Raw genomic sequence first — 14,408 nt, 5'->3', positions numbered from 1 at the left:
TTTATCTTTATTACCATTGTTATAATTACATTATGGCGGTCATAGAAAGTGGCTCCTAGAACATCCAAAATGAGCTTCGATAACTATAGTCGCAGTGTTTATACGAGCAGAATTCGCATCATAAATTGACATAAAGGCTAAATTCTTATGATCGAAAAAAGTAAGCGACATAGAAGTCAACAGCTTTTCGAATAGCGGAGTCCCTGGTGTCACAAGTATCTTCCATGACATAAACTAGCTCATTTCTGATATGACCGTTATCGATAGCAGTGTGTTCATGGAGGATCGGTGAAAAAGACGAATTGCCGGTTCAAACCTGGTCATTCCGGTGGGTGTGTTTAAATACCGAAACGGGTTTTTGTTGCCGATAAATCCAGCGAGCTTTGAAATCGAATAATTTACGAACTAAATTGGTTAGAATGATGATCTTTTATATGTGCTCAAAATGCTCTCCCTTTACACATTTATCCCGATGCTCCGGCAGCTTCTGGCCAACCATGTGCATACGATCCGTGTTTCCGTCTGCAATTTCTATATAATGACTTATCGAGGTAAATCTTATATATGTTTGCCTACCAGTCGCCCGTTTCAGGAGCTGGAAAGTCTCGTAATCACACGGACTTAGATCGGGAGAACAAGCGGATTGAAGACAGCGTTGGATATTTCTTCGCTCAACACAGGAAGTAATTGAAGCATAGTGATGGGTATGTACCTAATCGTCATTATTATCGAACTCGATTTCTCTCTAGAGCGCCGCTACTCTGTGCCCTGCTCCTTTTCGAACTGGCTGTGAAGATCGCATACTTCTTCATCTATTTCGACGATATGCTCCAGGCGGGTTTTTGTCAATTGAATTTTTGCAAATTGCACGCAGAATACCCCATACGCACTTCCAACTGGTCCGAAGGCCTGCAGTCAATTGATGGAGAACCCATTTTTACTATTTGGGTTACATGTCAAATGTTTTTAGTTTTGGCCGACGGACCCGTTAAATTTTGAGTTCTACTTTCGATAAAAGCCTCCTCAAAAGCGGCAAAGCGCTATTGTCCTTCGAATCCCGACATATGGTCCTCTCGGCGCTAGCCTTCAATCTCCGTTTCTTACATGTTGTACCATTGACGTTTAACATTTTCGGCTGAAACTTCCTTACATAATGGTTTCACCAATCTGAATTTCCGCAACGCTACAGATCTTCGAGAAACACAAATTTGACCGTCGAGCGTTGGTCTTCGAAATTTATTTTCGAAACTCATTTTTCCTCAACTGGTTTTCACTTGCAGATCTCTAGAGAACTAGCGCGTAGTTCCAAAAGTTACTCAATCTAATAGTCCGCAGGATCTATTTTTTTTGTATCTATATTATATTTTATACGGAAGTATGTATTGTATCTTTAAATAGTATCTTTAAATAGCTAACGTCTTCTGTCGTTTGATTCCGATCTTCGAATTTATACGCGTTATTTTAGTGGTCCACTCCATGAGTTTCAGCTTAGAGAAAAAGGTTTCAAACTGACCTGTTTAAAATACTTTTATCTTTAGGTTAATGAGCAAAGTTTATTCATATAGTTCCTTCTTGCAGCGAAATCACTGCGAGAGGGATACGTTGATTAGTTCTATCGGCGGGAATGCCACGAGTTTTTAAGACAGAAAAGTTTTATCTATGAATCTTATAGTTTAAATATTCACTATTTTAAACCCGGAATAATCTGTGCCGCCGTAATGACAGAGAGACAGCGGCCAAAGTCCTTCCAAATTTCCCAGTAACTGCCATCGTTCGTGACGACTAATAATAAGTTAAACGTATACATTTCATCAAAAAGAACAGACGTAGTTTATTTTCACAGTTTTCTAACTATGAAATATGTTCTATTTCAAATCATTCATAGTAAAAAACAGTTTTAATTAAAAAACTACTGTATTTCTAAGGAATATTGTTAAAAAAAATGCGAGGAACGCAAAAGCTAAAGATATAATTATAGCTTTACATGCATTGCTCGAGAGTTGCATGCAGACTGTTAACACGGCGATTTGATCATGCTTGTTAGAACTAATGATAATTTAATAAACATTGTTATTTTCGAGGTTGTTCATTTCATGATACCTTTGAACACCACGCCGCCTCAGTATTTGCTTTATCAACAAAACGATAATAAAACCATTGAGCCTGAAACTTTATCTTGCGCCTGCAGAAGTGCTCCGTCAAACACAGGACCAAATTCACCGTTGATCTGCTCTATTTGACAGTAAAACAGGGTTCATCGAAGCTTTGCATGGGGGCATAATCTAGGTTTTTGCGTGCGCGCTTTAGGTAAGTATAAGCGACAATCACAAGGGGTCCTTAAGATAAACTCCTTATGTTTCTCATGCTAACATATGCATAGTTATGATGCTGTATATTTACATTGTTTCATTCTATTAGTAGGAGTGATCGCGATAAATTGATTATTTCTTTATATGCGCCAGTATGAGGCGACGACTATGGCCACGAGCGCTAGCAGTTGGCACATTTGGGGTATTCTGGACGCGCCAGATTCGAGATACCAGACTTCTAGATCTGTGCAAGAACTTTTCGGCAGTCTACAATGCGTAGATCGCTCAAACCCTTTCATGTCAAAACAAATCCGAATCTCCTGAAGAATATCTGTGTGATAGAGTCGACCTTCACAATGCAACTCAAACTTGCCATAGGCGAAAGCTTTCTTCAGAGCGTCTTCAATGTCTTTCGTACGGACCGGAATCCCATTAGAAGGCGCAATATGCTCCGCTTCCAGCAGCTTGTAAATGTCTTGACGATTATACAGGGAGATTGCCGTAGAAAAATAAAGGTTCGCATTCGAATAATCGTCTGCTTCGCGTGCAAGACATGCTCCGTGCGTGACAAATTCATGTTCCCACATACTATGCGGGGAGTTCGTACAATTATAACATGGCCAGTATTGGTATAGCAAGCCTTGCGTATTACTGTCAATAGCGATATGTCTTGACGTGTTGAAACAATTCGTGGGTGCTTTAACGCCTGTGAAGAAATGATGAGTTCTATTTTAGTTATTACGTCCCATATCTACCAGGCATACCGAGATAACATGTTTTAAGATAAACCTACCGCACCGTGAGAGGTATATTTGTCAGATAATAACATTTGTGCCTATATGGTATGCTTATATAGTAAGATAACGTGCTAGTACTGCAGTGATGGTTATTGAACCACTTATATGCTAAGACTTGACAATTAATTCTTCTGTGAACGCCGTAATGCTTCTATCAGTAAATGTTGTAGCAAAAGGGCCAAGAGTTAGATAGTGGCGAAATCAACGAGTTTTTACATTTCCTGGCAGAAGAAACACAAGTAACACGCGTCGGTATGTATGCTAAGACCCTATTATTAGTTAACATATGGTCAATAGAGGATGGTATCGTTGTTGTTCTAATAATTGAACATACTATTACACCACGAATAGGTAGGTTCTATGTTAGCTTAACAACAAAATCCATCTCGCTAGACCAGGACAGATGTGGACATGTAACGTCACCATTAATAGCACGCGGCAACTGTCAGATTTTAATGACTCCTGTTACGCACCGTCTTTTAAGTTTGGCCAAAGGCCAGCTATGGTCCACTTCGGAGAGTTAGCTGAGTCACACGAGCATCTACACCTCTGTTTTGGAGAAGCACAAAACCCAGCTCTCAATCTCAGGCTGAGTATTAAGCCATCGTAGTCTTTGTTTAAATAGCGGTTAGATGCAGTCAACCCTATCGTCTTAGCGGCGGCAATCGCGAGCAGGAGTAGAATGAAGGCCGGCACTGACCTCATCGTGAATTCTGTGCTGTGACTTGTGAATCAGCTCTGAAAATCCTAAGGAACAAAAAAAAACAACTGTGTCCTACCGTTATTCACACACTAAATGGTTGAAATTAATATCTAAGGTCGGACGATCCTAATCGTTGCTCAAAACTATGGATCGATGTCTTTTTCTGAATCAACTGAGTCTGTTTTAATATCTACGGAGGCGCTCAACCTTTGCAATCTGCTACACATACGAGGCCATTATAGTTCGAGGTTCATCTACATTACTGACGCAGTACCTGCGTTAAGCGCTTCTGTTACATTTACCATACAAAATACAGGTGTTGTTGCAATTTTTTATTTTCATTTCGGTATCTGATCTACGGTGAAACGCAAACACCATTTCTGATCACCGCTGACAATTCTGTGCGAAAATCAATTGTTATGGTCACGTAACGCCCGACACCGCTTTAAACCGTCACACAATTCCACGTTTTTGTGTGAACTCGCGGCGACGAACTTTATTTAGACCCTGGATATTCTTTTCAAAGCAAGAAAACTCTTCTTGAGCAGACCTTTTAGCTGGCTGTCCCGGTAGCGTCTTAGCTATGACGAAATGCACAGTAAAGAAGATGTTGAGAATGTACCTCTATTCCGTTTGAAACGTTGATCTTCGAAGTGCTTTTTTGAGTTGAAATTGAACATACATAAAACAGCATATCGTTGCGTCACACTGATCGGGAACGAAAGGTATTTTTCAACGGCACACCAGAAGCTATTCGTAGGTGATGATAGGCTGTGTGGACATGAAGCTTTTGAAAAAAATCGCGGGAACTTAGTAGCCAACACTATTATTATTACTATTTTTACCTATTTCGATGAGAACAGAAACCAGACTGGCATAAACACACCACGTTTTACAATCGAACACGTTTATATTTTTACGCTATACGAAGCATTATTACTTGATCATATGTAAAATGGTTCGATTAAATAAACGTACTCTACAGGAAACCTACTGTGTTCACGATTTAGAGGACATCATGGATAGTCGAACTCCGTTCGGCAACCGGGTTGAACGCTAAGCTAAGCATCGTCTGGTCTGACTTACCGTGCTTGACGTTGCGATACGAGTGACTGCGTGCTACTATAATCGAGTCCGTATACCGTTACACTATGACGTTTTTAATCATTTCTACGAAGCTTTACCACTCCCTTTCTCATGCCATTTTCTCGAAAGCAAATTTGCATCTCTGTGCCGCCGGTGACCAACCTCGACAATAACGCGTTGTCTGCCCTCAACAAAGTCGTCTTGAATTCGCACTTCGAAATGTATCACAGCGTTTCTTTCTACGATGCCCCAGCAAACGCTGTCAGATTTGACAGGCTGACACTGTCCCTAAATGAATTAAACTTGTTCTGCTATGCTTAAGTTCCAGTGTAAATGAATCATAAGCGGCAACTATCGTCAGAACCAATATATTGATAAAGTCGCTCTGTTTGGCAAATGAATAGAGAATACTTGTATTGATGGGATTGTCCAGGCTACTAAGGCCGACAATATCAAGTAGGCTCTATTTACATCTGTATTCATTTACATTGTTTTCGTATGTTAGTTGTTTTGCCATTTCTATGCTACGTAATAGAAATCACTGTTGGTCTTGACGCTGTTCATAATTAGGGTGTTAAATATTAGAGACAATTCCGAAAAAGTTTCTCAGGACAGCAGTTATCAGAAACGGGTTCGGTCGCCAGTAATGCTAGTAAGGGTACTGATCATCGTAAGCAGAAGCTTGTTCAATTAGAATTTAGATAAATGACACATCTTTAGGTTAAGCTCTACAACTGCCGTACAACGATCGGTTGATACGGGTCTATGTGTCTTCCATTGTAGTAATACGGTTACCGGATATCCTGTGCAATATTTATCGAGCTCCGCAATATCTAAGACGCTTTACTTGAACTAAATAAGTTCCAGTGCACCTATGTAGTAAAACGAGAGATATCTTAACCTCATTCGACAGATCTCCTATGCAGTAGCTGCCAAACAATGATAGCTGAGCGTGCTATGCGTCCGCGACAGGTGGACATTTGCGGAGAGAATCTTTGCTGAAGTCTTTTTTAACTCAACTCACATATTTGCCATTATGCAAGGTAAACCAATAGGACGACAATTTGATCGAAGAATGATTATAATTATAGTTGCAGTAGGATTATATTCTTCTAAGCCTAAGACTTCAAAGCCCTCATCCTCAAAAAGTATTAGAGCTTAACACAGCACCTGAAATGGTCCCACGTATTGTCTAGCCCACCACCCACTGTTGGCCAACGACCTACGTGGTCACTTTGAGCTTCCGTTAACGGAACACAAACCTCGAAAATGCGAGGAAAAATTCGCAGGAATTGATGGAGATTTTTTACTTCGTCCGCAACGGGGAAGCACGGGTTGACAGTGTCGATGGCTAGACAGGCATGTGGTCCATCTCCATTGCTGTGCATAGATTCCACTATAAACTCTGCGGGAAACGAGGTCCGAAGGTACATGTGGTTGCTCCAGATGCGGGGAAATTGTTGCTTCTAAGTACGACCTTTAGGACATTTAGCAAACACGCCATAATTCCGAATCGATCAACTAAATGTTAGATGAGCTTGGCGGAAAATATAGTACCTGTACATTAGGGCGTCCTTAGCATAGGGAATTTCCTATACACTCGTCTCACACGCAAGGCTATGCATTTGGCGTCTAAACAGTGGTGCTTACACTCAGCTGCGGCGCAGCGTTGTTAACTTATCATCTGAAATTCCATAGCTTACTTCTCGTTTCGACTCATACTCACACGGATTATTTCGCTAAGAACTTGTGTTTTTGTGTGAACATCTTCTTGAGTATTTCAAGACATCAAAAAAGAAATGGACCAGTTATGAAGCACTTAATATCCTTTGAAGAACTCGAACGTATCGCAGACATCTCGTTCGCAAGTGTTATCTAGGTCATGTATCTATTTCCGTAAAGAGTAAAAGATATAATTCGATAGTGACTGGATCACAAATCAGAACTAGCTTTAATTTATTCACGCATTTCATCAATATTAGAGCGCTTTGAAACATCACAGTTCGACGGTTGGCGTTATTGGAGTATCTAACGATTCGCAGAATCAAGACGTCATGTTTACGCAAATGTCGAACAATCCTACTATTAATTTGTGGAACAGAGACATAGATTTATTTTAGAATCGATATACGATAGTGCCTCTTACGCTACAGGTGGCCTTTGTTGTAAGGGGAATCTCTTATCAGATACATAACTGGGTGAACCCCACACATATAAGGAAAAAAACATTGACAAAGAGAATAAAGCTACCTTAGGTGAAGTTCAAAAATGAATTTTATGTAAACAGAACGTATTTCACCTGGGTGGGTAGAAATCAAACAACTGTGAAGCAAACGTGTGGAGAACGTACGGACCACGCATTGTATGTCTCATCGAACAATTGTTTTTTAATAACATAAAAAATATTAGCGCTTAACACAGTTTCTTTTTTTTTTTTGCTACAGGTAATTTTCACATATCGACACATTATTCACATGCAGTGAAGCTTTCGTTGGTAGGGTCCGATACGCAGTTTCGCACAATCCCTTATCTCATCGGTGGTCCGGACCGATCTTCGAATGATGGCCGATCATCACCATTTTTTTTGTAGCTTATCAAATTCATGTGATAGCTCCTCTGAAACACAAAGCGGATGCTAAGCAACCATGTGAATGATAATTAGCGATCAAACGTTGAAAAAAACATCGCCATGCGCCTAGTCTCATAGTAAGCATTAATCAAAGTTACAAAATGACTTTTTCATTTGCGAGGAAGGTATGTCTAATACCTCGACGTTCACTCGACAGATTGTAGAACCCAAAAAAGTGGTATACCTAAACAGCTGAAAGCTGCACCTTGACAATGTTCGTTTCTAGCATGCTATCCCTTACTGCAACATATCGAAAGCAGTCGGTATGGTAAGATAGCGGCGTGCCGTTTATGGTTAATTGCTTTTTCGTCTATGACGCGCTGGATATACTGTGAGTATACTGTGAATATACTGTGACAGCATGGACGTATTTACCTCGCATGGCTGCACGTAAGATAATATAGCGTGTTTCTTTGGATCCTATTAGTTATCGTGTGCTATATATCGTTCAGTAAACTAGCGATTCCTGGGCTTTGCCTGTAAGCTGATGTTACAGCCTTCATGAATATTATCTAGTCGCTTTAATTTGTCAGTGATTTTATCAATTTATAGATTATGTCTGGTTTGACAGAATAGTCTCCAATGCTTACAAAAAATTCGGTTGTTTTTTTCTACCGAATCATACATATCTCCCCTCCTTTCAAAATGCAAATGTTTACCGAGCACACACTATAAGCTAGACGTAATTTCCTCTCAGGTGCTAAAGTTCGGTCCGATCGAATGCTTATGGTGCTCTCGCACGTACAGCTCGAAAAGTTTGATCCTAAACCTAACAAAACGTCGAGTTCGACTTTTGAAGTTACCGGTCTTTGCTCCCTTGGCCTAAATACGACTTACTTAGCTACTAATTCTAGGCAGATAGGTTATATTTATTCAGTCACAGTAGGTCCAAACTTTGTGGGTACTACGTCTAGAAATTATGTATATATGTAGTTAGTATACACCGAACCATAAGTCTTCTGCGCCATGGCAAGTCGTTTGTTCGCTGCGGCCTCTAGTTTATTGAAACGTCGGTCTTCCTGTTTGAGGAGTTTATCGCACTCTGCATGAACCCTATGATGTCGCTTGGCTTCAGCTTCAATCGATGCGATTTCACGTCGTCTTTCCGCAATTGCAAGGGCAAGTTCACCTCGAAACTGGCGGATCTCCTTTTCAGCTGAAGCTCGACACATTTGCAACTCGGCTGTAAGAAGGCCATTAATGTACCCTAAAATAGTACACTCGGAGTAAAATCTTAGCAACCGTAACAAGGATTTTTTCTAAAACACATTCGTAAATTTTGGGATCAAAGACCTTTCCCGCAGCTCAACGTATATCTGAATAGAAGAATCGTATACGTTATTTTAACATTATTTATTCGTGGAATGGGTGTATGTGCAGATCGATCGGGTTCCTTCAACGATCTTAAATTCGACGCCTTAAAAGCTATGTACCGTGGATATTGCCCACTACTCTTTTGCTGTAAGCGTGGCATTAGCTCATTCGTGCACAGATACACGCGTTAGAGTTTCGTCAACATGTAAACAACAGGAAAAAAACTACTTAAAGCAAAATTCATATAGAGGGTAAAGCTCTAGCGAATTATCGAGAACACCGCGGTCTGTTAACTACCTGTAGCAATCAATTACCAAGCCAATGTGTCAAGGCCACGGGAAATCTAAAAAACGATTTAAAAGTAAATCAAAGATACTCTCGCGCTATTTCGCAAAACGTTGCTAATAATTTCATTACTGCACCTTGAAGGCATAACGCGTTTATATTCTATGAATGAGTTTTTTGGTCAATGGAACCGCCGAGCTCTCTTGAAATGTTTTTGCGAAAACAACAAATGTAAGAGCAGCTACACTGGCCAAAAATAGGTACAAATGAGTAGTAATAGTGAAAAATTATCTGTTTAGTTTGAGCACGGCCTTTGAGCATTGGCACGCCAATAAGGCTTTTACATTATGCTCCTAATGACTGCTTATGATTCTACACGTACCAGCATCTTCAGCATCCAGTCGCCGTGAAGAGCCCTTAAAAGCCGTCGCGAAGTCCGTTCTTCGCCGTTTCACGTTGACGAGATCATTTTCTAACGTTGCTTGCCGTTTACGAAGGTTTTCAATATGTCTCTCTAACGACGCTGCAGCATTTTTTGCACTCTGATTCAGGTTGGAGTCTTCCACATTAGCGCGGACATTCTGTATAAAAGAGTTGACTCATCACGTCTAATGCAAAAATTAACTCTGTTTGAAGCGGGTATTAAGGGCATAATAATAATCTCTTCGATGCTATTATTGTTGTCAGTTAAGATAAACCAAAGAACAATACTTGCTCTCATATAAACGTGTAAAAATTTATTAAACCAAAAAACTACGATGGAAGACGTTAGGAAAGATCTCTACCACATCTTACATATAAAACTATAAGCTACACACATATATAGCACATATATATAACATATATACATATATATGGACAAGCATTCCAACGATCGTTCAAACACACTTGTCAAGTTCTCTAATGTTTATCCTGAAAGCGATTTATTAACAGTTACATTAAACACAAACATATGGGACGATAACGCTGTAATTTTTACCAGGAATTCCAACTTTTTAACGCACAAAAGTTAAAAAAAGATAACTTTTTCCCAGGCAGCGTGGAATGAAGTTGTTGCGACTGGTGTCGCCATCTCCTTAAAACAGAATAACTATGCAATAACCTCTCCGTTGAGTTTTCCTGTTTCCCTATAACTTAATGCAGTAAAAGGCTCTAAAGCCTATTTGTAAGACTATCAGCTATGCAAAGTCGATGGCACAAACTCGGTAACCTCGGTTTAGTTAGGTGCCCTTTCAAATTGTCCATGTGCTTTTGGGGGCTGAAAGCATCAGTCCATCCGAATCAGCGGATGTCTTTCAATAGCAACTATGTTCCTCAGCGCAAACTACACCAGTATATACCCATTAATGTCGCTTAACAAGCAATATCACTTAAAACATCCATCGCTGTACATAATAATAATAAGGAGGCGACTCAGCCTAAGGAACGGCTTCCATCTAATAGCTTTTCAAATGCCCACGTGACGACATACCGAGCCTCTAAAAAGAGCAAATTAACATGAATGAGTATCAGCGCCTCACAGGCACTCGTCGACGTGATTATTCAGAAATTCAGTTCATAGCAGTTTTCATTTTTTTTGTAGACCGAAAATAATTTAAAAAAATATCTCAATCCTTATAGGACAACGCAAAAGTCAAGCGATTTCTCGATCTCAAAAAGGTTAGAATCCTACTAGGCGAAGATATCCGAAATATTTGGACTAGTAAAGCCAGATGTATTTGGGAATAGAGGAGTTTCTATGAGGCATAACAAGTGTCTTGAGAGTCCTCTAGAACAAAAGATCATGGTATCATTTGTGCCCTGTAAATACTCTTGCCTCGTTAATTCATTTTGGAGCTTGCCGTGCTAAATATCTCTATATGTTTTCAAAGTAAATTTTTACTTTTTTTTAAAAGACACTTTTTAATTCGTGCTATGATTTTATGCTTTGGAACTGCTAAACCAAGCACTTTTAGTTTATTCTGTTTTTTGTCCCGTCGTATGCATTGGACATCGTCGCTTTAGCGTCCGAATCGCTCTAATCTATAGGTTTTTGCCAAATCACACATCCCAAACTTGCCTTTTCTTATATGACAATGAATTTACTAAATAGGTACATTATAATGAGGGCGACAGTGTCTCAGTGTGTCTATTCACATTCGAAATGACGGTTCCATGGTAGTATGTAGTTGCCACGTAACTATTTGACATGCGTATGAGTGGGTGCCAGCCAATCTGTCCTAGATCTGCGTTGTTGAATCGGAAATTATATTCAATGTCCTTTTTCTTAGGGGAACCGAGGGGAACATTCTTAATTATCAGAAAAGAAGAAATGGTAGTTATAAGAATCTAGATGACCTATTTAAATTCCTTAGAGCGTTTGCCTAGTCCCGGTGATAGCTTAGTAGCTGAAGTATTTGCGTGCTAATCTGAGGGGCACTGTGGTCTAGGCTCGAACTCGAGTATAGAAAGTCTTCGTTTCGTGGTGAAATGGCTAAAGATGATACCGGACGTAAAACTCGACAGAAAGATTGTTTAAGCAGATAAGTACGTTCGAGGCAGGTGCTTTGCATGGCAGTGATTGTAGTGGTTGCACTGGCGCTTTTACAATTCTTTAAATGACGAAGACCTGCATCGGAGGTTCTTCATAGTACAAATCAAATCCTTTTTCTTATCAAATGACCGCGCCTTTGGTTTTAGCTAAAGTATTTGTATAAAAGGCAAGATGTCTGATGCGATAGAAACACTAGCTCTACTTAAGAGTCGTTGAATATTTTGTTTCGGAAAAAGCTCAGAGTATATTTTAGATATCAGACATGCTAATGGTATAATCAACTGTACATCGGTCCGTGCTGTGCCTGCAGAACGGCATATATATATACACATATATAGCTTTTATTGCTGGCCCTAAAAGGAATCATAATATTTGCAACAAGTTTCTGTCTTTAATCTGGTGCCTGTGGGGATTGCCTTTTGCCCTTTAGTAAAACAACTGACCACGTTCTTTAATTTACTACTGAAAGTCCCAATTTAAGTTGTACGGCAGAATACTTTTCTGAATCCAAAGCGTATACATGTACGAAATATGCATTAATTGGGAAAATTTTAAGAGATATCCAATGACTACGCTATAGGTCGACAGCAAGCTTTTACAGAAAAATTAATAAACCATAATAAATTGTCTCTCTTACCGCTAGATCTGCCGCGTTAATTTGATATTGTTGAAAACTCCGAAGTTTGACGACATTTGCTGCTAGGGATATTGTGGACTCATCTAAGCGATTAATAAGCTTATTAAGCATGGTCAAATGGATTGCATCTTCTTCGGTCTTCACGGCTCGCCGACAGTCTTCCTTAAATAAGGCAAAATAATTATAGATTATTGATAGATTTTGACTGCATTCTATCTAGTCGCCTAGTGGGCTTTAGATAATCCGATTCATTTTCCTTTAATTCAAGCATGAGTACTCTTCAGATCAAGCATCCAATTCGTATGAAACAGATAGACGGACTAAATTCTACAATTCCAATAGCACTTGCTGACTGAATATTTCCTTGTATCCCACAGATACAAATGCTTTGCTAGGTTAATATTTGATATATTTTTTTTGTGGTACTTCGTTGATGCCATTACATTTTTCACAGCAACTAACGCGCCTATTACGTATGTTTTCAAATCAAAAGCCAATTACATTAGTTAGAAAAAGGTGTATCTCTGTTGATGTTTTTTCTATTCAATTAGTCCTCAGTTTCGAATCATTTCCGAATCGTTGCTTTGATTTTCGTGTGCATGATCAGCTATGTGTAACGGATGAGTCAACAACCGGCGTCTCATCATCACCATGAGCGTAAGCGTTGCCCCCTAACTTATATAAGCTTGTTTTCCCACACGCGACCCCGATAGGCTCGCGGTTCTCTCACGGAATACTATTTATGAAGATTCTCACAAAGTGACTTTGTATCTATGTCACTAACTAACATTTTGATTGTTAATGCGATCCGCCTTCTTCTTCAGTGAAATCAAATGTGTTTCGATATAGCAGCTCATGCTTTTTTTGTATTCCTCTAACATTTCCTTAGTATGCGCTTGAAATATATCGATGTAACTCATTCTCAAATACTTCGAAGAGCTTCATTCGCATGCCTCCGGTAAGTGCTGAAAGCAGAGTGAGTATAAGTGAATTTCTGGATAGAACCCGTACTTAGCCATAGCGAGGCTAAAAGTTATCCGCCTGTGCATGGATCGTGACGGTGTTAGCTATCGTAATTGTCATTCATATGTAACAAGGTAAGAAGCACTGAGTTTCTCGCACATAAACTCGCTAATAATAGAAAATTTCATTGAAATAGCGTTATGTTAAGTTGAAGTTTTTCAAACAACTACATAGCTATCTATGAGAAATTTTGAGCTCTTATCATAGATGTACAGAATAGCATCAGCTTCTTCATAGAGAAAAGACATTGAGAACATAATATTGATTATAGCGTAAACTAGAAAATCATCCGGCCAAAAAGAATCCCCATTCCATCTACGGGTATAGTATCATCAGTGGTTTTGTCCTCAGTGACGGAAGATGAGAGCCCTATCAGGTTCAATTTTCTATTCGTCTCATTTAGGAAATGTTTTATAACCTATAACTTACGTAGTTTCAGACAGGTGAACAACCAATGAACTTGTGCAAAAGTATTTTGTCTGAGTCGTACATAAATGTTCTAGAGCTACACTGTAATTTGAATGAAATACGCATATCGCGGGTTTCGACTTACAAATTTGACTATGCTTGCAGTGACAATGCGAAGCTCTGTTATTTATTGTATTTGTTTCGAGTACGTTTCTAATTTCAAAATTGCACGCAAGTTTACTTTCAGATTTGCGGTAAATTTTCGAATATAGTTAAGGGAATTATGTATAACCATTGACATATTACATTTCTGGATTTCTGGAACGATTAATCGTAACGTCATTTAATAGAGATAAGTTTTACTGCAATCGACCATTTTGAGAGGCGGCATTAAATCTACGTACATCTACATTTGTGAAAAAAAAAAAGATATTAAAACTGTCCAGATACATAATACCCTTTGTTTGTGTCATTTACATACACTTGTAAAATAATAATGTTGGAAATGCATATGTTTTTCATTTTATATCCAAAAAAATCTTTTAAAAATGTCTTACTACTGATATTTGCAGCGTTTTCCTTTGCCATAGACCCCCTCGATCGGTCGGCTTAAGCTGGATGTGAAGCAAACCTTCTATTACTCCTCAATGCCATGGCCAGCCTGGTATCCGCATAGAGGCTGGT

General features: G+C 39.3%; 2 protein-coding genes across 12 annotated transcripts; both read right to left on the bottom strand.

The window, feature by feature from the left end:
- Nucleotides 1-1,802: 1,802 nt before the first annotated feature.
- Nucleotides 1,803-5,001, bottom strand: LOC111271279 (uncharacterized). 2 transcript variants are annotated; one of them, XM_022851979.2, is made up of 3 exons: nucleotides 4,896-5,001; nucleotides 3,580-3,853; nucleotides 1,803-3,015 (listed from the first exon to the last, which is right to left on the bottom strand). In XM_022851979.2, exons 2-3 carry the CDS (start codon nucleotides 3,809-3,811, stop codon nucleotides 2,450-2,452), a joined length of 798 nt encoding a protein of 265 aa, XP_022707714.1. In that variant the 5' UTR covers nucleotides 3,812-3,853; nucleotides 4,896-5,001; the 3' UTR covers nucleotides 1,803-2,449. The 2 variants fall into 2 exon arrangements, with proteins under 2 accessions (XP_022707714.1, XP_022707713.1); XM_022851978.1 differs by lacking the exon at nucleotides 4,896-5,001 and adding an exon at nucleotides 4,804-4,889.
- A 1,818-nt stretch (nucleotides 5,002-6,819) lies between these two features.
- Nucleotides 6,820-14,406, bottom strand: LOC111271283 (uncharacterized). Of its 10 annotated transcripts, none has more exons than XM_022851995.2 (6): nucleotides 14,282-14,373; nucleotides 13,082-13,258; nucleotides 12,294-12,455; nucleotides 9,506-9,704; nucleotides 8,474-8,707; nucleotides 6,820-7,511 (listed from the first exon to the last, which is right to left on the bottom strand). In XM_022851995.2, the coding sequence occupies exons 2-6, from the start codon at nucleotides 13,211-13,213 to the stop codon at nucleotides 7,468-7,470; spliced, it is 771 nt and encodes a 256-aa protein (XP_022707730.1). In that variant the 5' UTR covers nucleotides 13,214-13,258; nucleotides 14,282-14,373; the 3' UTR covers nucleotides 6,820-7,467. The 10 variants fall into 10 exon arrangements, with proteins under 10 accessions (XP_022707730.1, XP_022707732.1, XP_022707731.1 ...); XM_022851997.2 differs by lacking the exon at nucleotides 14,282-14,373 and adding an exon at nucleotides 13,870-14,005; XM_022851996.2 differs by lacking the exon at nucleotides 14,282-14,373 and adding an exon at nucleotides 13,746-13,859.
- Between the last annotated feature and the right edge of the window lie 2 nt (nucleotides 14,407-14,408).

Source organism: Varroa jacobsoni, unplaced genomic scaffold (genome assembly GCF_002532875.2).
Source record: "Varroa jacobsoni isolate VJ856 unplaced genomic scaffold, vjacob_1.0 contig00490, whole genome shotgun sequence".
In the NCBI taxonomy this organism is placed as follows: domain Eukaryota; kingdom Metazoa; phylum Arthropoda; class Arachnida; order Mesostigmata; family Varroidae; genus Varroa; species Varroa jacobsoni.
Note: the sequence above shows the minus strand (reverse complement) of the source record. Positions and strands in the feature narration are given on the sequence as shown.

Excerpts from the sequence above, each read along its gene's own strand:
- LOC111271279 (XM_022851979.2), bottom strand. The coding sequence starts at position 3,811 with ATGAGGTCAGTGCCGGCCTTCATTCTACTCCTGCTCGCGATTGCCGCC. Across the intron at positions 3,016-3,579 it reads TTGGCCAAACTTAAAAGACG|GCGTTAAAGCACCCACGAAT; the intron begins GTGCGTAACAGG and ends ATTTCTTCACAG.
- LOC111271283 (XM_022851995.2), bottom strand. The coding sequence starts at position 13,213 with ATGAGTTACATCGATATATTTCAAGCGCATACTAAGGAAATGTTAGAG. Across the intron at positions 12,456-13,081 it reads ATCGCATTAACAATCAAAAT|GAAGACTGTCGGCGAGCCGT; the intron begins GTTAGTTAGTGA and ends GCCTTATTTAAG. Across the intron at positions 7,512-8,473 it reads CATGGCGCAGAAGACTTATG|AGGAGCTATCACATGAATTT; the intron begins GTTCGGTGTATA and ends TTTGTGTTTCAG.